Source organism: Copadichromis virginalis, linkage group LG3, assembly GCF_057382275.1.
Source record: "Copadichromis virginalis isolate Kocher_CV1m ecotype Utaka linkage group LG3, C_Virginalis_male_GT1.1, whole genome shotgun sequence".
Lineage (NCBI taxonomy): Eukaryota > Metazoa > Chordata > Actinopteri > Cichliformes > Cichlidae > Copadichromis > Copadichromis virginalis.
Window position 1 is genome coordinate 49,518,664 of NC_140620.1, and position 18,405 is coordinate 49,537,068.

The 18,405-nt window shown below is 42.9% G+C and overlaps 1 protein-coding gene across 2 annotated transcripts in view; it reads right to left on the reverse strand.

The window, feature by feature from the left end:
* Positions 1 to 7,474: 7,474 nt before the first annotated feature.
* Positions 7,475 to 18,405, reverse strand: part of pcxb (pyruvate carboxylase b) — a 318,265-nt gene continuing 307,334 nt past the window's right edge. For both annotated transcript variants that reach the window (XM_085451506.1, XM_085451507.1), the window contains exons 25-27: positions 11,459 to 11,599; positions 10,876 to 10,977; positions 7,475 to 10,395 (exon numbers count right to left, since the gene is read on the reverse strand). In XM_085451506.1, coding sequence (XP_085307632.1) covers positions 10,246 to 10,395; positions 10,876 to 10,977; positions 11,459 to 11,599 — 393 coding nt within the window. In that variant the 3' untranslated portion in view covers positions 7,475 to 10,245. The remainder of the gene's footprint in view (positions 10,396 to 10,875; positions 10,978 to 11,458; positions 11,600 to 18,405) is intronic.

The following is an 18,405-nucleotide window of genomic DNA, read 5'->3' on the forward strand; positions in this document are numbered from 1 at the left end:
GTTAACTGCTGGTCCAAACATGTTATGAATCCAGTAGCTGCAGAGGAAGCCCAGGCAGATGGCGGCCTCTCCTTCTCTCTGTGATTGGAAGTTGTAAACATGCAAAGTGAAAAGTAAACAGATGAGACCTGCACAAGCAAACTCTGACACTGTGTGTGTGTGTGTGTGTGTGTGTGTGTGTGTGTGTGTGTGTGTAATATTACACATCCTGCAAAGCATCACATAATTATCGGTCATGATTAACAGTTTCAAATAGCTCTTAATAACACTCGCAATATCTGTATGGACAATATTAATATTTTTTATGAGTCTTTGTCTGATATTTAACTGCTGGGAAATCCCTACTTTATACAGAATGACCTTGCTAGACAGCAGTTAATTAACATGAAATTACAAAGTAAGATGTACTGCGATGACACAGCTTGCACAAAACAAGGCCGAGCAGTCACTCAAATGTATGATTTAGTGCATCGAAAGGCTGACTATAAATCAGCCCTGCCTTCACACAACACCCTCTCTGTGAGGAAAAGCTGCCAGCTTGGTGACAACAGTGGAGCAGTGTTTTCAGGTGGAGCCTCTGGCCTGGAGTCTGATCTTGTAGGAAGTGACATTTGCCACAGGTGGAGCTCACAGGCTGCCAGCTCAGCTGAGCCTCCTCACACGCCGAGCCTCCTCACACCAGCTCTAAGTCAAAGCTACCGTGCATCACTCGCTCGAACAACAGACGAGCTGTCTGTGTTTGGTCTATGTTAGAGTGCGCGAGCTTGCCGTGATCTGCTCCTGTTCTCCTCGGTAACACGCCGGACAGAAGGTGCACGGACGTGTATGTGCTCAAGAGAAGATGGGAGTGATAAAGAGCCCGCTTGGACTGTTTGTTCTTTTACAGCGTGGCAGTCTTACGCCCTGAACACACCAGTTGCCACGGTAACAGTAATATTTCTGACACCAAGGTGGAGGATGATGTAGCGGCGCAAAAAGACATCTAATGATTGGCACAGTGTCTCTGACGCATGTGAATAAAAAGAAATGAGCGATTTGGCTCTCCTCGTTTGATCTGCTTCGCTCTCGTTGCTTTTTTTTCATTCCTTAAATCCCGTCTCGGCTCCGTGTCGCAGTCTGAGCCGCTCTCCTCCCTTTCTCTGCCTGCTCTCTGGCTCTGTCGCATTGAATCCTCCCCGTCTGGCTGCGTGTGTGTGTGCGCGCGCGCCTCTGTTTCTGCTCTTCAGCTCCTCTCTTGTGTTTGCTGCAGTGCTTTGATTCAAGCCGGAGCGTTTTAAAGCCACAGTGGCGAAGAGAGGTCACACTTTCACACACTTTTGCACATGCACCGACTCACACTGGAACACACACTTTAAAAACAGTGATGTGTTGCAGCGAGGAGCAGTTGTGTGTGTCTGTGTGCTCTCTGTGACACCTGAGGCTAAGCGGGTTCTGTGGAGCGGTGTTAGCACTTAATGAGATGTCTCATCACATACACACATGCTGCATAAACACTCCATTTCCCACTCTCTGTCACACACTGACACACATCTTTACCCGCACCATCAGCGCAGGGTGTCACTAAGCTGTCGCATCACAAGTGCTTGACACAGAGTGACTCAGGAGGTGATCGGAAGCGATCCCTGTCGTGGCCGGCTACTGGCCATCATTTGATGGCGTTCACCAGAAATTGAACTTGTCAGTGTGGTCAGCACGCCGCATCGATCCGCCTGCTTAATTGATGTGTGCATTGTTAAGTCGTCACTCGTGAGGGTCGCCCGTGGCTTTGTGATGCACTGCTGTGTTGTTAATGTCTAATGAAGCAACTGAAGCTGGAGCAGGAGACTTCTGGGAAGATAGTTCAGTGGCTTGCACCTTGCAAACGATGATCCCATCGTTTGTGGGCAAATTGGATGTCACCATCACGCCGACTGGGACATTTCTCTGGGAACATGTAGGGTGGGATGTTTATACTGCCCCGCGTGCACCCTGGCTGACGGTTCTCAGACAGGTCTAAAATTGTCCCCACAAGCAATCTTTGAAGAGGGAGTAATGGAAACGAAATGGAGATGGCAGTGGACCACACCTGCCGGGGGAGCGCTTGATGAAATCCCTCATTTGAAAGTAGCCCACGTATGATGGTGTATCCACTGCTGCTGTTTCACCGACCGAGCTTTCATCAGCTGTATATACGTGCGCTTTTTAGCATGCATTTCATATCTCGGGCTTATTTTCACTGATTAAAATCATTCACTTTGTTATCTGAGCTGGCTCTTGGAGCGCTCAGAAACGGCAGCAACTGGGCAGCATCAGTGGCTGGATGGATCAAATCCCAGCTGTGCTGATTGACAGGAGGCTCAGTGAGTGACAGAGCCATCAATCCCATCTGTCTGAGACACTGTGTACCCCATCCTCCTTGTCTATTCTCTTTTTATTCAAGCAGAGGGATTACAGCAAAGAAAGCAGCAAAGCAAGCAGTGAAGGGATTATCGAACAGCAGCAAAGGGATTAGAAGGGAAAGTTGCACCTCAACAGAGCAGCGGACCCCCGTGGCCCATGTAAAAGACTCACGCACGGGTTAGAAAGCTGGCTCCACGGACAGCTGCTGCCACACCGTCTGCCAAAACTAGAGATATTCTTCAGAAGGTGTTTGGCACGCAGAGTTGCCAAGACTTCACAGCTCTACCCTGTAAGCATTAGCTGGCTGTTTGGACGGTGAAAAGACACAAAAGGGATACATCAAAGGGACTTGAACTCTAGCGCTCGGTCGTAGTTTCAGCTGGGGATCCAAATGAGAAATTTCACGTGCGACCTCAAGACCAAACGAAATGAAATCATCTGCCTTCCTTGTGATGCTCAGACCTCATCAAAGCAGGGCTTTGACCTACAGAAGGAAAAGCTGCCCACTGTGGGCAAAACCTACCTTTTCCTGTATTTCAGTAAAATCTGAACGTCTTACAGCAGATTTAGCTGTGATGTGACGAGACGAACCATTATTGCTTTATGGGTTCGATTCAGTGTTCCACTTAAAAATTCAGAGTTGAGGGTATTTCACTCGCACTTTAGAGAAATGCTTAATATAGTAGCACCATTCCTGCCATTTATGAGTGGCCAAGCGAGATAATTAAAGGCAAGGTGAAGTGCTATAGAAGGCAGCAGTGCTCGAGTAAAAGAAGAATAAGCCCTCAAGTTGGTGTAAACAACACAGGCTTTAACAAGAAAAGCTCTCTGAAGGTTCAGTCCTGCTAATGTATCGGCCTTTTGTGAAACCAGCAGAAACTCATTGTGGTAAGTTTAGTTATTAAGCAGCACAGGAACAACATGCTTTGGCTTCTCAGTAGTGACATGTTGCTGCAGCTGCTTTTGTCTGCTTACATTAAGCAAAGATGAAAGCATTAGTCAGTCGGCTGGCATATTTTGGGTCTGGTGGCTCTTTGGAAACATCTTGTTGGGTCAGAAATACTATTTTAAGCCCATCAAACTGTTATCTAATGTTTTATGCATTCAGATAAACAATTGGGAACAAATGATGTGTTTTTCCAACAGCCTGCTAGTAACAAAGTACCAAAGAGCTCATTTCAAATCAGTCTTTGCCGTTATGTGTAAACACAATGTTGGTTCATCCCTTTAGTTAGGTGCTTGAATAGGTCAAGTGTTTTAACATAAAAACCCCCAAGTGAAAAAGCAGGCAATGTCCAAAGACCATCTTTGAAAAACTCTGAGAACTGTTGCTCAAGACCACTTAAAAAAAACAAAGAAAAAGCAAGAAAGTGTCTCCCTCGAAGCAAAATAAAGAAATGAGGGGCTCAAGACTTTTGCACAGCACTGTAGTAGTTCCCTCAGAAGCAAGGGTGACCGAGTATCCACACAACTGTTTATTGCTCACATTTATCCTGGGAAACCTTTCAATCCTGCATTTCCAGCTGCCGGGCATGTAACATGAATAATACGTCACAGCCTTGGGGTGTCTGTCCACTTTTTGAAAGGTTGGTGGTTCAATCCCTTGTTGCTGTACGGTATCCTTGGGCAAGATACTGAAGCCTGAGTTGCTCCTGATGTGTTCACTGTATGAACGGAGGAGTGAGGTTTGTAGTATAGAAAGCTGGAGCAGAGAAGTGCTGCGTACTGTAAGAGCTAGCCCATTTACCCTAATCACCAGACCGCCCTCAGATGGATCCTTTTAAAGAGGTTTGGAAAGCGCAGGCGTCTTAATGATGGCCACATTCCACTCGGGTGGGGGTCCTGCTTTTGTGCATGCTGGTTCAACACGGTTTACGGAGACACGGGCATCATCAGTCCCCTTCTGATATTTGAAAGTCTTTCCATACAAAAGGTCTACAGGACACCTGTGAGGTAGAGATCGTGGTCTCTAGCTCTCTAGGGAACATTTTGGTAGAATGGGAAGATGAAAATGTACAATTACTAAAAATACATTTTTGGAAACAATGTTCATTTCAACAGCAAATGGTGCTGAAGTTAAACGCACGATGTCCAACTGCGTTTTTAAAAATTACTTTTACTGTGCTAGGTGAGTTAGATATGATTTGACCATTTTGAGACATCCTGCTGAAATGCACATTAAAGATGGGGGATTAGGACGTGCGCTTTTTTCCATCCTGTAGGTGGCCATGAATAATGTTAAATTTATGAAAGCGACTGCTGGAGATGAATCCGAGGTATAAGTAAAGGATTTTTTTCTTTTAAAAAGAAATCTCGCCAACTTTGTCTGAATGAAATGTGTTAAAACTTTTTAGAAAAATGAGTTAAAGGAGTGGTAGCAAAAATCATCCCCTTCTATTATTATGGGGAAAATCTCTGGGAAGCTTGTTAGTAAAAGTCTTTCTACATATACACTGATTAGACAAAACATCCTCAATGTTAGAAGCAGGAAAAATAGACAACTGTAAGGATTTGAGCGAATTTGACAAGGACTAAACTGTGATGGAAAGACAGAACATCTCCAAAACTGCAGCTCCTGTGGGATGTTCCCAGTCTGCAATGGTCAGTATCTATCAAAATGGGAAGCAACAGTGGCAAACGAACGACAGGATAATGGGGATCCAGTTATAGCTCAAATTGTCAAAATGGTTAATGCTGGTTCTAATGGAAAGGTGTCAGAATACACAGCATCAAAGTTTTATTCTGTATGTGTGTGCAAAGCCACAGGGCGCCCATGCTGACCCCTGTTCACCACTGAAAGCACCAACAATGGAGAACCAGGTGGTGACGTGATCTGATAAATCACATGGATGGCCAGGTGCATGTGCATCGCCTATCTGTGGAACACCTGACAGCAGGATGCACTACAGGGAAAAACAAACTGGCAGAGGCAGTTTGATGCTTTGGACAATGTTCTGCTGGGAAGCTTCGAGTCCTGCCATCGATGTGAATGTTACTTTGATACATACCATCTGCCTAAACTCCAGTGCTTTATTTAGCTAGCGAGTAGTTGATTATATACAAGGCAACAGCTCATGCCTTTGGTGTGGCCCTAACAGGGAGTAAGAGCTTTAGTCTGTTTAGCCTCATTTTTAAGAGCAAATTGAAGTTTTGCTCCGCACGTGAAAAATGAAATATTCACAGTAACACAACGTGCATTACATTTCTGTTGCCACGGGAACCCATTAATGTTATTGCAGATTACTAGGCCTTTCATAAATGTGATCATCAGCACCCCATAAATATTCAGCTCACACACAAATGATTGCTCTGACCGCAAGAAAGTCAGCAGAGACCTAATTAAGAATAAACTTGTTGTAAATGCGTTTAAATGTTTTATACTTACCAGTCATCAATAGCTGGCATCCTGAGCACATGAAAGCTACAGGAAGCGATTCATAAATGTGCTGGAAGTTTGAAAATGAGAGCCCCCCCCCCCAATCTAGGTAATACAGTAACATTTAGAAAGGTTAGTGTTGAGTTGGAGTCCTTCAGGTAAAGACTTTACCCACACTGAACTTCCCTTCAGCTGACATTGGTTAATTTTAGGCAGCTGCTGTAGGACCGTTTCAAACCGTTTACCATGTTTGTTTCACGCGACATCAGGAAACCAATCAAGGTCATAGCCGACTGTTATCATCCATCTCTGTTTTTCCACATATGCAAATTTGATTAAGTTATTATTAATCAAGGCCGTCACTCAAATCAGCTGAAAAGTGGGTCACAACATCCATCTTATCACAAAATTACCTCTGCAATTTAATCTGACGACAATTAAGCACCAAGCTATTCTTCCATCCTGGCACCATTTCCTCCCTCACCACCTTCAGTTAACCTACTTTACCGAGTGGATGCAAGCCAACTGCGCATGGCTTAGCGACGCTCCGAGTCACTAGATCCATGGAGGAGTTTGAGAATGTCAACCAGCGTCAGCTGCCAGCATCCACCCAGCAAGCATGCACAGAGTAAGTGAAGCATGATCAATAATGCCAGTTGAACTCCAAACTTGAGTGATTCGGTGCGGTTAATAAGTAGATAATCAGATCTATTGAACCCCTTTAAAGACAGCAGGGTGTCAGAGGAGATGCATAACCTGCCACACACGAATCAAGTTATTTGGAAAAGTATCAAGAAAAAAAAAATAAAAATCCTTCAACGCAACCACACCCGGATTGAATGCTAATAAGAGGCAGGGGTGGGCTGAGAAAACAACATGAACCTACTTATGTAAAATAACCCAAACAGCCTGCCTCCAGCACACCAACAGATCCTGTCACATTCCAGCAACAAAGGTGAGAAAACCGGAGAGTATAATTTTCTTGCATTGATCAGCAGGATTTCAGTATATGCCAAGTTTTTTTCCCCACTTGGTGAAATCTAATTACTGGTGGGACACATTGTTCTGAAAGGGCTGTGATTTGACAGCTTCATATGAATTGCACGACTCCAGCTTTCAGATAAAATACACATTTTGCTCCAGCTGAGAAGATCAGCGCGACGTTTGTAGGGAAACTTTGACCGAAGGACTCTGAGATTATTAGTTCTTAAAGACCAAAGCTGCCCTCCACTCGAGCCTTTTGTGCTTTTCTTTCGGTGCTTATGGTTTTACTAAAATTAGCCACAAAATAATCGCCTAATGATGGGAAGGTGCACTGAGAAAACTGCTCTGACCCAGGCAGGGACGTGGGACGTCTGCAGGTGTCTAGCAGGTAGCAGCAGAGCTTTTGATCCACGGAGACCCTTGATGACCCACAGGACTCAATCTTGTTAGAGGGCAACCTGTGGATGCTCGACTCAGGAGTTTGGAGACTTTGGCTCTTTGCTGTGTTCCTTAAACTGTGTGTGGAGACCATCTCCCTGCTGCTGCTGTCAGGGTGGGTGCTTGGTCTGCAACATGGCGTTTCTGACGTGTCAAAGAAATGAATCAAGGACCCAGGATTTGCCGGAAGGACATCACATCGTAACAAGATCACTGATGTTACGCACCTGTCAATAGTTTCAGTGTTGTGGTATAATAACATGTATCGTGTAGAATATACAAGGCACACCAACACGATTCAGATTTAGTTAGAGCTAACTTTATTTGTAAGTACAGAGAACATATATCACTTTATTTTTATTTTTGAGATGCAATCTGTTTTCCTTCTTTTGCAATCCAGCTCAGTCTCTCAAAGGACCCAAACATACTGAGAACAGGTAAATGTAGATTTAGAAGACAAACGAACCCTTGATAAATGTGAACATTTGGTGTAATGGAGAAAGAAATCAGCAGGCAGTATTTCTGCTAAATAAACAGCTTTGTTTCATAAAAAAAAAAGACGTGATACAAGGAAAATGGAAATGTCACAGACCCTATTTTCATATTCTGCCAGCTCAGCTGTAGATAGCATGAGCTCCAGAATAGGCTGACATTATATCCCCTTGTCTGAAACAAATAACATTTTCCATCTGTGTGTACTTTTTCTCCAATTTATTCTTCTTTCCCCAAGACACTGAGCAGTAGTACATTGTCATAAGCATGTCTGTTAGAATGATTGCTGGCTAAGACAAAGAGAAGCATTGAAACTTTATTGCATGAACTGCTGTTATCATCTAACATGTGCAAATATACACAGAGGGAAGCGACAGGGGGATGGAGGGATAAATGAAAAGGTGGTTGGGTAGATGAGGCAGAGAAAGCAGGTAAGCGAGGATCGCTAACCAGAAGAGGAGGCAGGAACTTTAACATTACTGCGCAACAGCTTGTCAGAAACACTTATTCATAAAAAAAATCCCACCAATACAAGTTTGTCTCTTTGAAAAGAGTCAAACATGATAAACCAGGAGATACAGCGAGGCACTGCAGTGGCCTGGGAGAGCGAGGAGACAGAGTCCCAATTAAAAACTACGGCGTCGCTGCTCAGTATTGATGCACGGTTCGAAAGCGGATTCATTCTCAGAGGTAATGGAGCAAAACTGCTGGAAATAATCCAGTGCAGTACAAAGTGATATTTTAATTTTGTCCCCCAATCAGTGTATTCTGTGAAGGAGCACAGATGATCTGGGGAAAGGAATCTGCTGTGATCTCTCTCCTGGCTCGCTGTCCCAAACATTGCATGCTTCACTGCCTTATGAGGAAACATTGACACTTTCTGCAGATGATGTGTGATTGTTCTGTCACCGGTCAGAGTAATTCAACATTCAGTCATCGCTTTTTAGGGTGAAAGGCCTGCAGGAAACACTGGGGCAAAACAGTCTAATTTTTGTTTATTCTCACTGGTTTTTAAATGTGCTGGACAGTCATTATAGAGCTAAAACCACAGTCCTCTGCACTAGATTAGATTTATTTGCTGTGATCCAGACAGCACTTAGGGGCTAGTTTGGATATTTTGCATCAGAGTATGGTGTGCATGTGAATACATTTAAATATCAGCTGGTGTGTTATGGGGGAGGGGCTGAATTTGCTCTCATACGCGTGCACATTGACTCATTGGTACAAACACACCCACATAGATGTATAAAGCAGAGTGCTGCTGCTGCTGGGAGTCTCCAGAGTCCCTTATTAGTCCGGCTAATTTAACATCATTTGACAGAGAATTAATCCATAAATTAATCAGCAGAGCCTCAGAAAATAACATCACATGGCTCCATTACAGCACCATGTAATCCCATTTACACCTAGCATTGAAAATCCCCATGCAGACAGACCATCCGCCATAATCTCTGGTTCTGAAGAGACCGTCAAACTGCTTCTCTGACAACTTTTCCAACATCACACAAACCAGACACTCTAAAAAGACCTCAAACGCCACGTCTGTGTCGACATACCTCTAAATATTCATACAGATACGCTTTGAATTAAGAGCCATGTTCAAACCAACGCTAATCCGATTTGCATATATCCACATTTTGAGGGTGGGTGGGGGTTAAAATCAGACATGAGTAAGAAAACACCTGCAGAGATCTTTTAAAAAAGGAAACCACTTACTTTCACTGGCCTTCGACATGAGATGTTTCTGGTGCGCCCTTGTCAACAAGCCATCTTTATTGTGCTTCTCTTCTTGCAATAAAACCCCATACGAAAATATGGTCTAAAAACCAGATGGACCAAATGTGATTTCATTCTTCAGCCCCTCAGTGTACTGTGCTGTCATTTCTAAGGAAATGTTGGGGAGGGGGGGTTGTGCCTAAATGCTACAGTGATTACACATTCCCAGAATGCACCGTGAACAAAGAAAAACAATGAAGATTGTTCCCATACGAACAACAGCGACTGTGTAATACATCCACAAGTCTATTCTTCTCTTTTGAAACCAGCAAAGTATGAAATCACCGAGCAGTCAGAGACAAAAAGTTCAATCTACTCACGTTGAATGTGTGAGGCAACAGCAATGCAAGTAGTTAAAACCCTGTTAGCGTTAGATATGTTTAGCTCACATTAAGACTAGATTAAGACTTCAGCAGTGGGATGTATCACACTTCAAATATATGATCTTACTCTAAAATATTTAATGCTATTTTCCACAAGTTGACGGATGTGCGCAAAGATGCCATTATTTGAGTTAAATACCACAACTATGGAATTACTTTAACAGGGGACTCAGTAAATTTCTTCTAATCAATACACCGTTTTGGACTGTCGTACATTTTTGCTCCCATCAGGTATCTGGATATGAATACGGCCTCACTGTGCATCCCCCAGTGCACCCAAAGGAATATGTACATATCTAGGGCCACAAACGCCCGTCTTCCTCTTCCTCCTCATTTCTCTCCCCGTTTCTCCAGCTGCCACCATTTCCGGGATCATATCGTCTGAACGCCTGCCTACTGCCACTCCCCCCCTCCGCTCTATTCTTCAATTTCCAGTATCAGGTCATCTCCCTCCAGGGAAGCATCGGGTGTGACATGAATAGCCTTAATGGTCCCAGCCATTGGGGAGTTGACCACAGTCTCCATCTTCATGGCAGAGAGGACACACAGCGGTTGACCTTTCTCCACCTGTAAGAAGTGCAAGCACAGCTCAATAAAAAAATGTCAAATGTACAGATCGATGAACAAAACTAGCTGGTTTAAATTTGGATGTTTATGTCTCATGAAACTCTGAAATTTAGATTCTACTACAGCAATGTCTGAGGTTTTTCTCTTTAGTGCGCACAAGACTCTTCTGACGATGTCTCAGGTTCAGCGTGCACTACTTCCAAGCACTTTGTTCTCCAATGTGCCCTTCTCTCGCTTTGAACACATTTGTCCTGTTTGTTATTTATTCCCACTGTCTTGCTATTTATTTACAGAAAAGAATTTCGCTGCTGAGGCCAAAGAGACAATCTTTGAAAAAAGGACTTGTATTGACTCAACGGGATCAGATCAAGTATCCAAATGTTAGAACATTGAGAGCAATTACAAAAAGCAGAAGTACTTTAATTGAAATGAGAGATCACATGATGAGGGAAAAACTGTAAAAACCCTAAATCGACTGACCTTGGATCCAACTTTTACTTTGACCTCTAGGACCTTTCCAGGCATCGGTGCTCCCACCTGACCCCGGATGGACTTCTGAGCTTTGGGATGGAACTTCATTTCCTGGGTGAAGAGACAAGACAAAAAATAACGCATCCATCTGTCTGGTCAGTCACTCTTCCAAGTACCCCCACACACGCCTGTCGCCATTTATCCACTCATCCAGGCAGTGATCTATCCATATAGTCATAACTGCCCATTGAAATGTTCCTCTTTGCTGAGTCCCCTTCTACACTTCACAACCATCTGTTTCTATGAATAAAAATCACTAGGGATAGACTGTCTGTCACAAAATCTGTTTTTCTTTTCAAATCCGACTTCAACGTGCCAAACAATTTTCAAGAATCTTCCCTTGCATGCTTTATACAATTATAATTCAAGGATATCCATCTTTCACTCAAACTATCCAGTCTAACGGTTATTCATCATTTACCAACTCGCAAGTTTGTCCTTTGATTAAAAGTATTAATTTCTCTGCAACGTCATCAACCCGTCCACTTTCCCAGCTGTATCTCACGTCTCTCCCCAAACATTTCCTGCGTACCTTCATGGCGACTGTGTCTTTAACAAGCACAGATCTCAGCTGTCCGTTGAGCTCAAAAAAGACCTCTCTCTGCCCGGCCTTGTTCAGGTCACCCAGTGCCAAGGCCTTGATGTGGAGGATCTTCCCTCTCTCCAGCTCGACCTGAAACACAACAGAGAAGATGAGAAGAAGGCAAGAAAAATTAAAGAGGGGACGGTGTGCAGGAGGAAGCGACGGCGATTATATTGCATTAGAAGACTGAAATTAACACATGGATACTCAGTTCACAAGTCCAGCTGCAGCAATAAAAGACTGCAGAGCCTGTTGGAGGAGAAAAAGTTAACTTAGGCAGATAATATTTCCTCCTCTTCCTGAGTTCTTATTGCTTTTAGGGTGGGCTGAAAGCAATAAGACATCCTATGTCTGTGAGAATTTTTATTTGACACTCAATAAGAGCGTTTTTTTTTTTTTAAGCGGTTTTTAATGTCACCACATCCAGTTAATTTCCTGCATCTATTTTACCTCGGTGCTTTTTACTTAACCTGCGTGTGCTGAAGTGTGTTTGCGTAAGACGGCGAACAAAGAATTGCCCCCGTTTACAGGAAGCACCTTACATGTTAGCTCTGTTGCTAATGTGGTGTATGTGTTTGGGAAGCGCTGAGCTCAAACCACTAAGTGCCAACCATTTAGACTAGGGGCTGTGGGTTAATACTGCTCTTAACATAATAGTGTAGTGGGGTTAAAAAAAAAAAAAAAAAAAAAAAACAGGCTTATGCAAATTTCTTAATCACAGCCTAAAACACGCTTTGTGTGACACTTCTTTGAACGGCAGTTTGGAGTTTAAATTGCTGCTAAAATCGCTTTCTGCTATCAGAGAATCATCAAATGTAAACTGCGGGACAAATGCAGGCTCTTTCATGCTGTACGTGTTGGTCAGAACTGGAAGCTTTGAAAGCTTAGTCATTTTAGACATTTCAGACATAAACACTATTGTGAAAATACACAAAGGATCATTTTAAATGCCGTCTATCCATCCATTTTCTTCCGCTTGCACTCGACAATTAACCCAGTCCCTGGACTGTGGGAGGAAACCAGAACACCCAGAGAGAACCCATGCAGACATAACAAAACTGGCACACCGGCTGCATTCAAACCCAGGACGTTCTCACTGTGAGGTGACAGTGCTAACCGCCACACCGCTGCACTGCCCTGGTTTTCAAAAAAATCCTTTGCAGCCAAGAACTTGTGGACATCACCACATGGTGTTTTTCTCCCCTTGAGATGCTCGGCCAGGCCTTCACTGCACCTGCATCGAGTTACTGCTCAGTTTTGTCTTCATGCACTAAAGAGCATCCTCTGCTGGTTTGTGATCAGGTGACTGACATGACCGTTGAAGAATATCACATTTCTTCGCCCCAAAAACTCGGCACTGTGAAACGTTGTCCAATCGGTTGTGCAGCATTTGGCTCAATCTGAGCTGGCCAGTGCATTCCTAATTTTCTAAGAATGCACTACATAGCTGATTTGGCTCCTTTTTTCCTCTGTGATACTTTTATTTTGTTTGTTTTTTGCTTGATGATGACCACCTTTACTTGCATCAACATCTTTCTGCACCTTACATTGAGAGTTCCAGTGAACACCTACCATGTGCAAGTGCAACACTTGAGATCAACTCTGAATCTTCTACCTGCCTTCTCTATCATAGAATAAAAATGGAGCAGGGCTCATCTGACCTTGAAAAAGAACGGCTGTAAATAATTTAAGTCCTGTAAGTATTTCTTTTTTACACCTCTTAAAGTCTGTGGTCTGTAAGCAGTGCTGCAATTTTGCCTCTGTCTGTCAAATGTGACAGAACCACAGAGTACTTAATAGAAAGCAACTGTTGATTCAATCAAGAGAAGCGGTGCATTTCTATAATCTAGCTCCAAATCTGACCCAGGGAACCCCAATTTGATGACTCCTGTTCTTTGCCCACTGACCTGCAAATAAAACACAGCTGACAACTATGAGGAGAGTCCGTGTTTGGCCTACAGTCTGTAAGCCGTTTGATTCAAGTTCATTTTCTCCAGTCTTTTGAATATTCATACACCAGTTTGTGCCTATTTATGTCAAAGAAAACTCAAATCCCAGGCGCCAGGTGGCAGTTATATAATGCACTCTGGTGTTCAGCATACTCGTCCAATATTTTTTCTCCTGCAGATAAACTTTTCTCATGCGACACCATCCCCCGCTGAGTCAACTTGCATATAGAGCCACGCTTCTGTGCTCTTTTGTGACTTGAATAGCTCGTATTTCAACTCGGTCAAATCTGTCTGCACATTAAAAACATGTCACACACGCCTGTGTGTTTTCGAATCATTTAAGGAGTCATTTTTCTTTCACTGAAAATCAGATTCATAAGGTTAACTGACAACCTCTCAAATGACCTCAGAAAACATGAGCGACTCAAATGATTAGCTGTGAGGTTTTTTTTTGTTTTTGTTTTTAAAACAAAAACCTATTATTGTACTCTGGCCCCTTTTCTCCAGCAGGCTCCTGGGTGGTTGTCAATCTGCTTCTAGTGCTATAAGAGCAGGAGGAGGAAATGCTGCGCTGCTACTGACTGAGATCACACCACTGTGTCGTCTGTGTGTGTGGTAGAATTAATTCTGTTCACCAAGTTTCCATTTTGGCCCAAAATTCATGTTTTGGGAGTGATGCAGAAAAACATCCCAATTTATTTATAATTTATTTATTTATTTATTCATTCATTTATATATTTAAATGTGGGTTTCCATCTGCTGTATATACATATACATACAGCCATATTCATTCTGCACATGTCCTCTGAGGCTAGAAACTGAATCGGTTTTTACTTTTACCAGACATGTCAATTCAGACATCAAATAGAGGAGACGTGGTATAGACAGAATGACAATTAGAGAAATAAAGAGGCAGGCAGGGGGAATGACAGAGACATGACAGCGGGCCAGAGGAGGCGAAAAATGCTTCCTGTCTTTTGCACAGCTGTTCACTCTGTTGTTTGCTACCTGTGAGTGTGTCTTAAGACAGACGCGCCTCATCTCTGAAGCACAAGCAGGTCGACCACCTTCTCATATCAATTCTGGTCAGTCGTGCTTTCTGGCTTGCCGGTCTTCCCCTCGACACCAGCCGCTCTACTTCTTCATTTATCTCACTGGGTGGAAACTCATTTTTCCCCGTCTTTCTATTTGTCCAACTTTTTCTCTCTGGCTTTCAATCTCGCTTTTTGTCAGTCCTCCCGTGTGTCACGGCTTTCTATTTTGTATTGTTATTTTGTTACCTATTTCTGGGGCCACTGCGACTCTCATGACATTATTAATTTCCATCATCTGCCTCTTTCGGCTTCTCTTATCTGTTGTGTAGCTCTCCGCGTCTCCTACTTTGTTTATGCTTCCCTTCGTACCCCACACTGCCATCTGAGCTGCTGAGTATCCATTGATATTCCAAACTAAACCTCAGCGCAAAGACAAAAATACACGATGCTGCAGATATGTATTGATCTTAATTTTATTCTCTTTCTCTGGGTGCTCCGACTCTTTCTTTGCAAGCTTTTGCCTTCTCTCTCTCTCTCTTCTTCACATTTACACTGAACTTCTCTGCAGCTGATGTTGTTTTGATAGGCCCTTGACAGCGCTTTGCAAAAAACACAGCTGCCTACCTTTTTCCATCTGTGTGTCTTCTACACTACATCTCCTCTCAGGCGTTCCTATATAAAACACTAACTGCATATAAGAAGAGTTTCTAACCATTTAGGAATCTTTTGATTATTTTGTTAGAGATGTGAATGTATAAGCAACTATAAAATCCAACACTTCTGTGTGCTGTCTGCAGCCGCCACCTTTGTTGCATAAGCTTCTCTACATTACACCTCTTCTATTGTTTCACAGTTAACCACCTACAGTCTTCAGGTTCTGAGCCCCACAGATAAGCAAGAGAAGTTATTTAAAGTCAGTATACCTACTAAAACAACTGCACACCTCAGACTTAGGACCTTCTTAGAATTAGTATGTATAACAAATTCTTCTGCACTTAACAACATCAGATAAACTACATTGATGGTTTCAAAGCCAATAAAATACTTTTAGACCAAACACTCAGCTGCTTCCTGCTTTGGTTTCTTACCACTATACTGTTTTTTTGTGTCTCACATACACACATCATGAATCTCTTCTAACCCAGCGACACATTAGTGCTCTTCTCGCCTTTACGCACCAGCCTCCTGTCAGACTCACCTGCTTAGCCATTTTTGTTTATCATATCCCTGCGTTAAACAAGTTTCCCTTTCTGCTTAACACGATGTCTTTGATGCGACTTTATTAATGACTTGTGTCGCCCGTGACAGTAATGAGATTATGTGTCGGTGTCTGCGCACATTAGCGGTGATGGTCGGTAAATAAATGACTCCGTGTTTGTGAAAATCTGTGTTTATATTTCTGTCAAACATGATTAATAGCACACTGAATCATCAGCACATGCCAGACACACGTAAGGCGATGTCGCCCTCCGCCTCTTTTTAGTGCTGTATGCATGTGTGGGTGCATGACTGCTATGGACTGACCAGTAACCCGTGAGTAGGTGTATATTTATGTATGTGTGCACATTAAAAAAGGCATCAGATGTTTGTTTTTCTCCAAAGTGGTAACTTCTCTTATAAGAGGGACATGTGTAAATGGCCAGCGCAGCAGGACTCAGCAGGATTCATAAAAATAAATACAAATCCGATCATAGTTCTCTACAATATTCAGAACAAATGTTTGAGGCTCGCTTTCCTTTCTTGGCCTATTCGCTAGATTTCCAACAACCTTGATGGGAAGTGCGGAACAATATATGATTACAGTGAAAGCCTTTATATCCGATTCCCACAACATCAGCTGCTGCAGGCTTTGGGTCCAGCGCTGAGCTCTAAAAGATGTGCTGGCTAAATCATTTTTGATCAAGACTTTGTGTCTTTTACAGACTATCTGCCAAAAGCTCATAAACACTGTCAGTTACAAGAACACAGTTAATAATGCATCTGCACTGCAAAAGTCACGTGTATTGACAGCTATCACCTCGGATTTGTCAGAAGCACCTACAAAGCTCCAGCTAGAAACTAACCATTTCCTGTTTTTCTGGGCTTTTCTCTGCTTTCACAAAACTTACTGTAATTCTACAAACTAGTCAGTACGGCCAAAGCTACAAACACCAATTGATAACTGTCACAAACTGACACGATGCTACCTACTCTTCTGCGCACTGGACTTTTTTTTGTTGCCGTCACTCATTTGGCCACCACGCAGTCCATCTCCAACTTCACACTCAAGCTGTCAGAGTCTCATCAAATGCAACATCTCACATGGCCAAAAAGTCAATTCGCCCGGAACTCATGCAACTCAAAACTCCCCCCAGTGACGGCTGCCTGTCTGTTAACGTTGTCAGTGGTGCTTTGATAGGTGCTCGACTGCCAGGTTATTAATATTTCACTGGTGATAACTCTGGCTTTCAAACATAAAGGCACGCGGCACCTAAGGAAACTAATGCATTATGTATCAGACGGTATGTCCTGAAGAATATAGGAAGAAAAAAGCGAATATAGCCGATAGCACAATGTCTCACCGTCGATACGCGCAATATAAAACCATGCCAACTCCAGAGAACTCCAGTTACAATAGTAACAATTCACGCTTAAATTCAGTGAAACAGCAATGAGACAACTGAAATCAGTCATTCTAGTCTTTTAGCCTCCGTGAGGTGACTCACTCTCCTTACGACGGGTCACTCTTTGACATGTTTTCATTCCACGGTTTGCTCGGCACCGCTAATCGGATCCGATCTGATGAAAGTGCCCATCGTCATGACAACAGGGGCAGGCTCGTTTCTGTGGCAAAGACTGATGTTGAGCACAAAACTGAGTGAAAGTAAAAAAAAAACAAAAAAAAAAAAAACGACAATAGCTCTGACGGAGAGGAGATTAGATAAACGGCAGCAAGACGAGGTGACAGCTGAGGTTGGAAAGAAACATCAGTGCACTCGGTAAGTGTGAATGACAGACACTTAGGCAGGGAAAATGCAAACAGAATCATTGAAAGGTAAGACGGGCTGTGTATATGAAGTCTTCAGTTTAAAGGAAGGACAGTTAGGAAATCATTTTAAATGGAAGGAAAGTCGATACAGCAATAGGCAAGACTGATTATTGATAGTTTTTGCTTTTCTTCCTCTAAAATTGCAGATTTATTTTTCTTGCAATTCACACTGACTATTTAGTATGTTGCCGAGTGTGAAAAGAGCTGAACAATGTATCCCAAACTGCAAATTCAAAGCAAATAATTACATGCTAAAACTGCTTAGGCTTAATCAAATGTTTGAAGGTTTTATTCTGATCTGTGGTTAGGGGTCTGGGTATGGGTCCCCTTACAGAATTCTAACTCGAGGCATCAAATGATTTGGGTGGATGAGGTGGAGCTGCGAGTCTTTAGGGTCAATACTAAATGAGCACAGTGGATTTTTCCTAATAATACAGCAAGAGGGTAGTAGTGCTTCCTATGTCTCCGGTAATATAAAAATCAATTAACACCAGCCTGGAAACATTTTGCTGCACTGAAATGAAGCCGTAATTAAACATGGTTGCCTTTCACTGCTCTGAATCACTGTCAGTCGGATCCGTGTGCGGCAGTCATACTGAGGGAATGAAGAGCAATTTCTGAAAGGAAGAAAAAGATGCAGGAGGATCAGATGATTTATAATGTATGAAGGCTGTTAGGAATATACTGGAATTTTAATACTCGTCAAAAGATTAGAGAGTTTGACGTAGAGTACAGAAAAGAACCCTTATGAAAGAAATATGTACTATATAGACAATTAGTTTAACATATGAAAACAAAATAAGGACGATGTATGAAGGCTGAGGGGAGAGTAGGCCGATTACTCACTGAGCTTGCAGCAGAATATCACACACTCTCAATGCACAA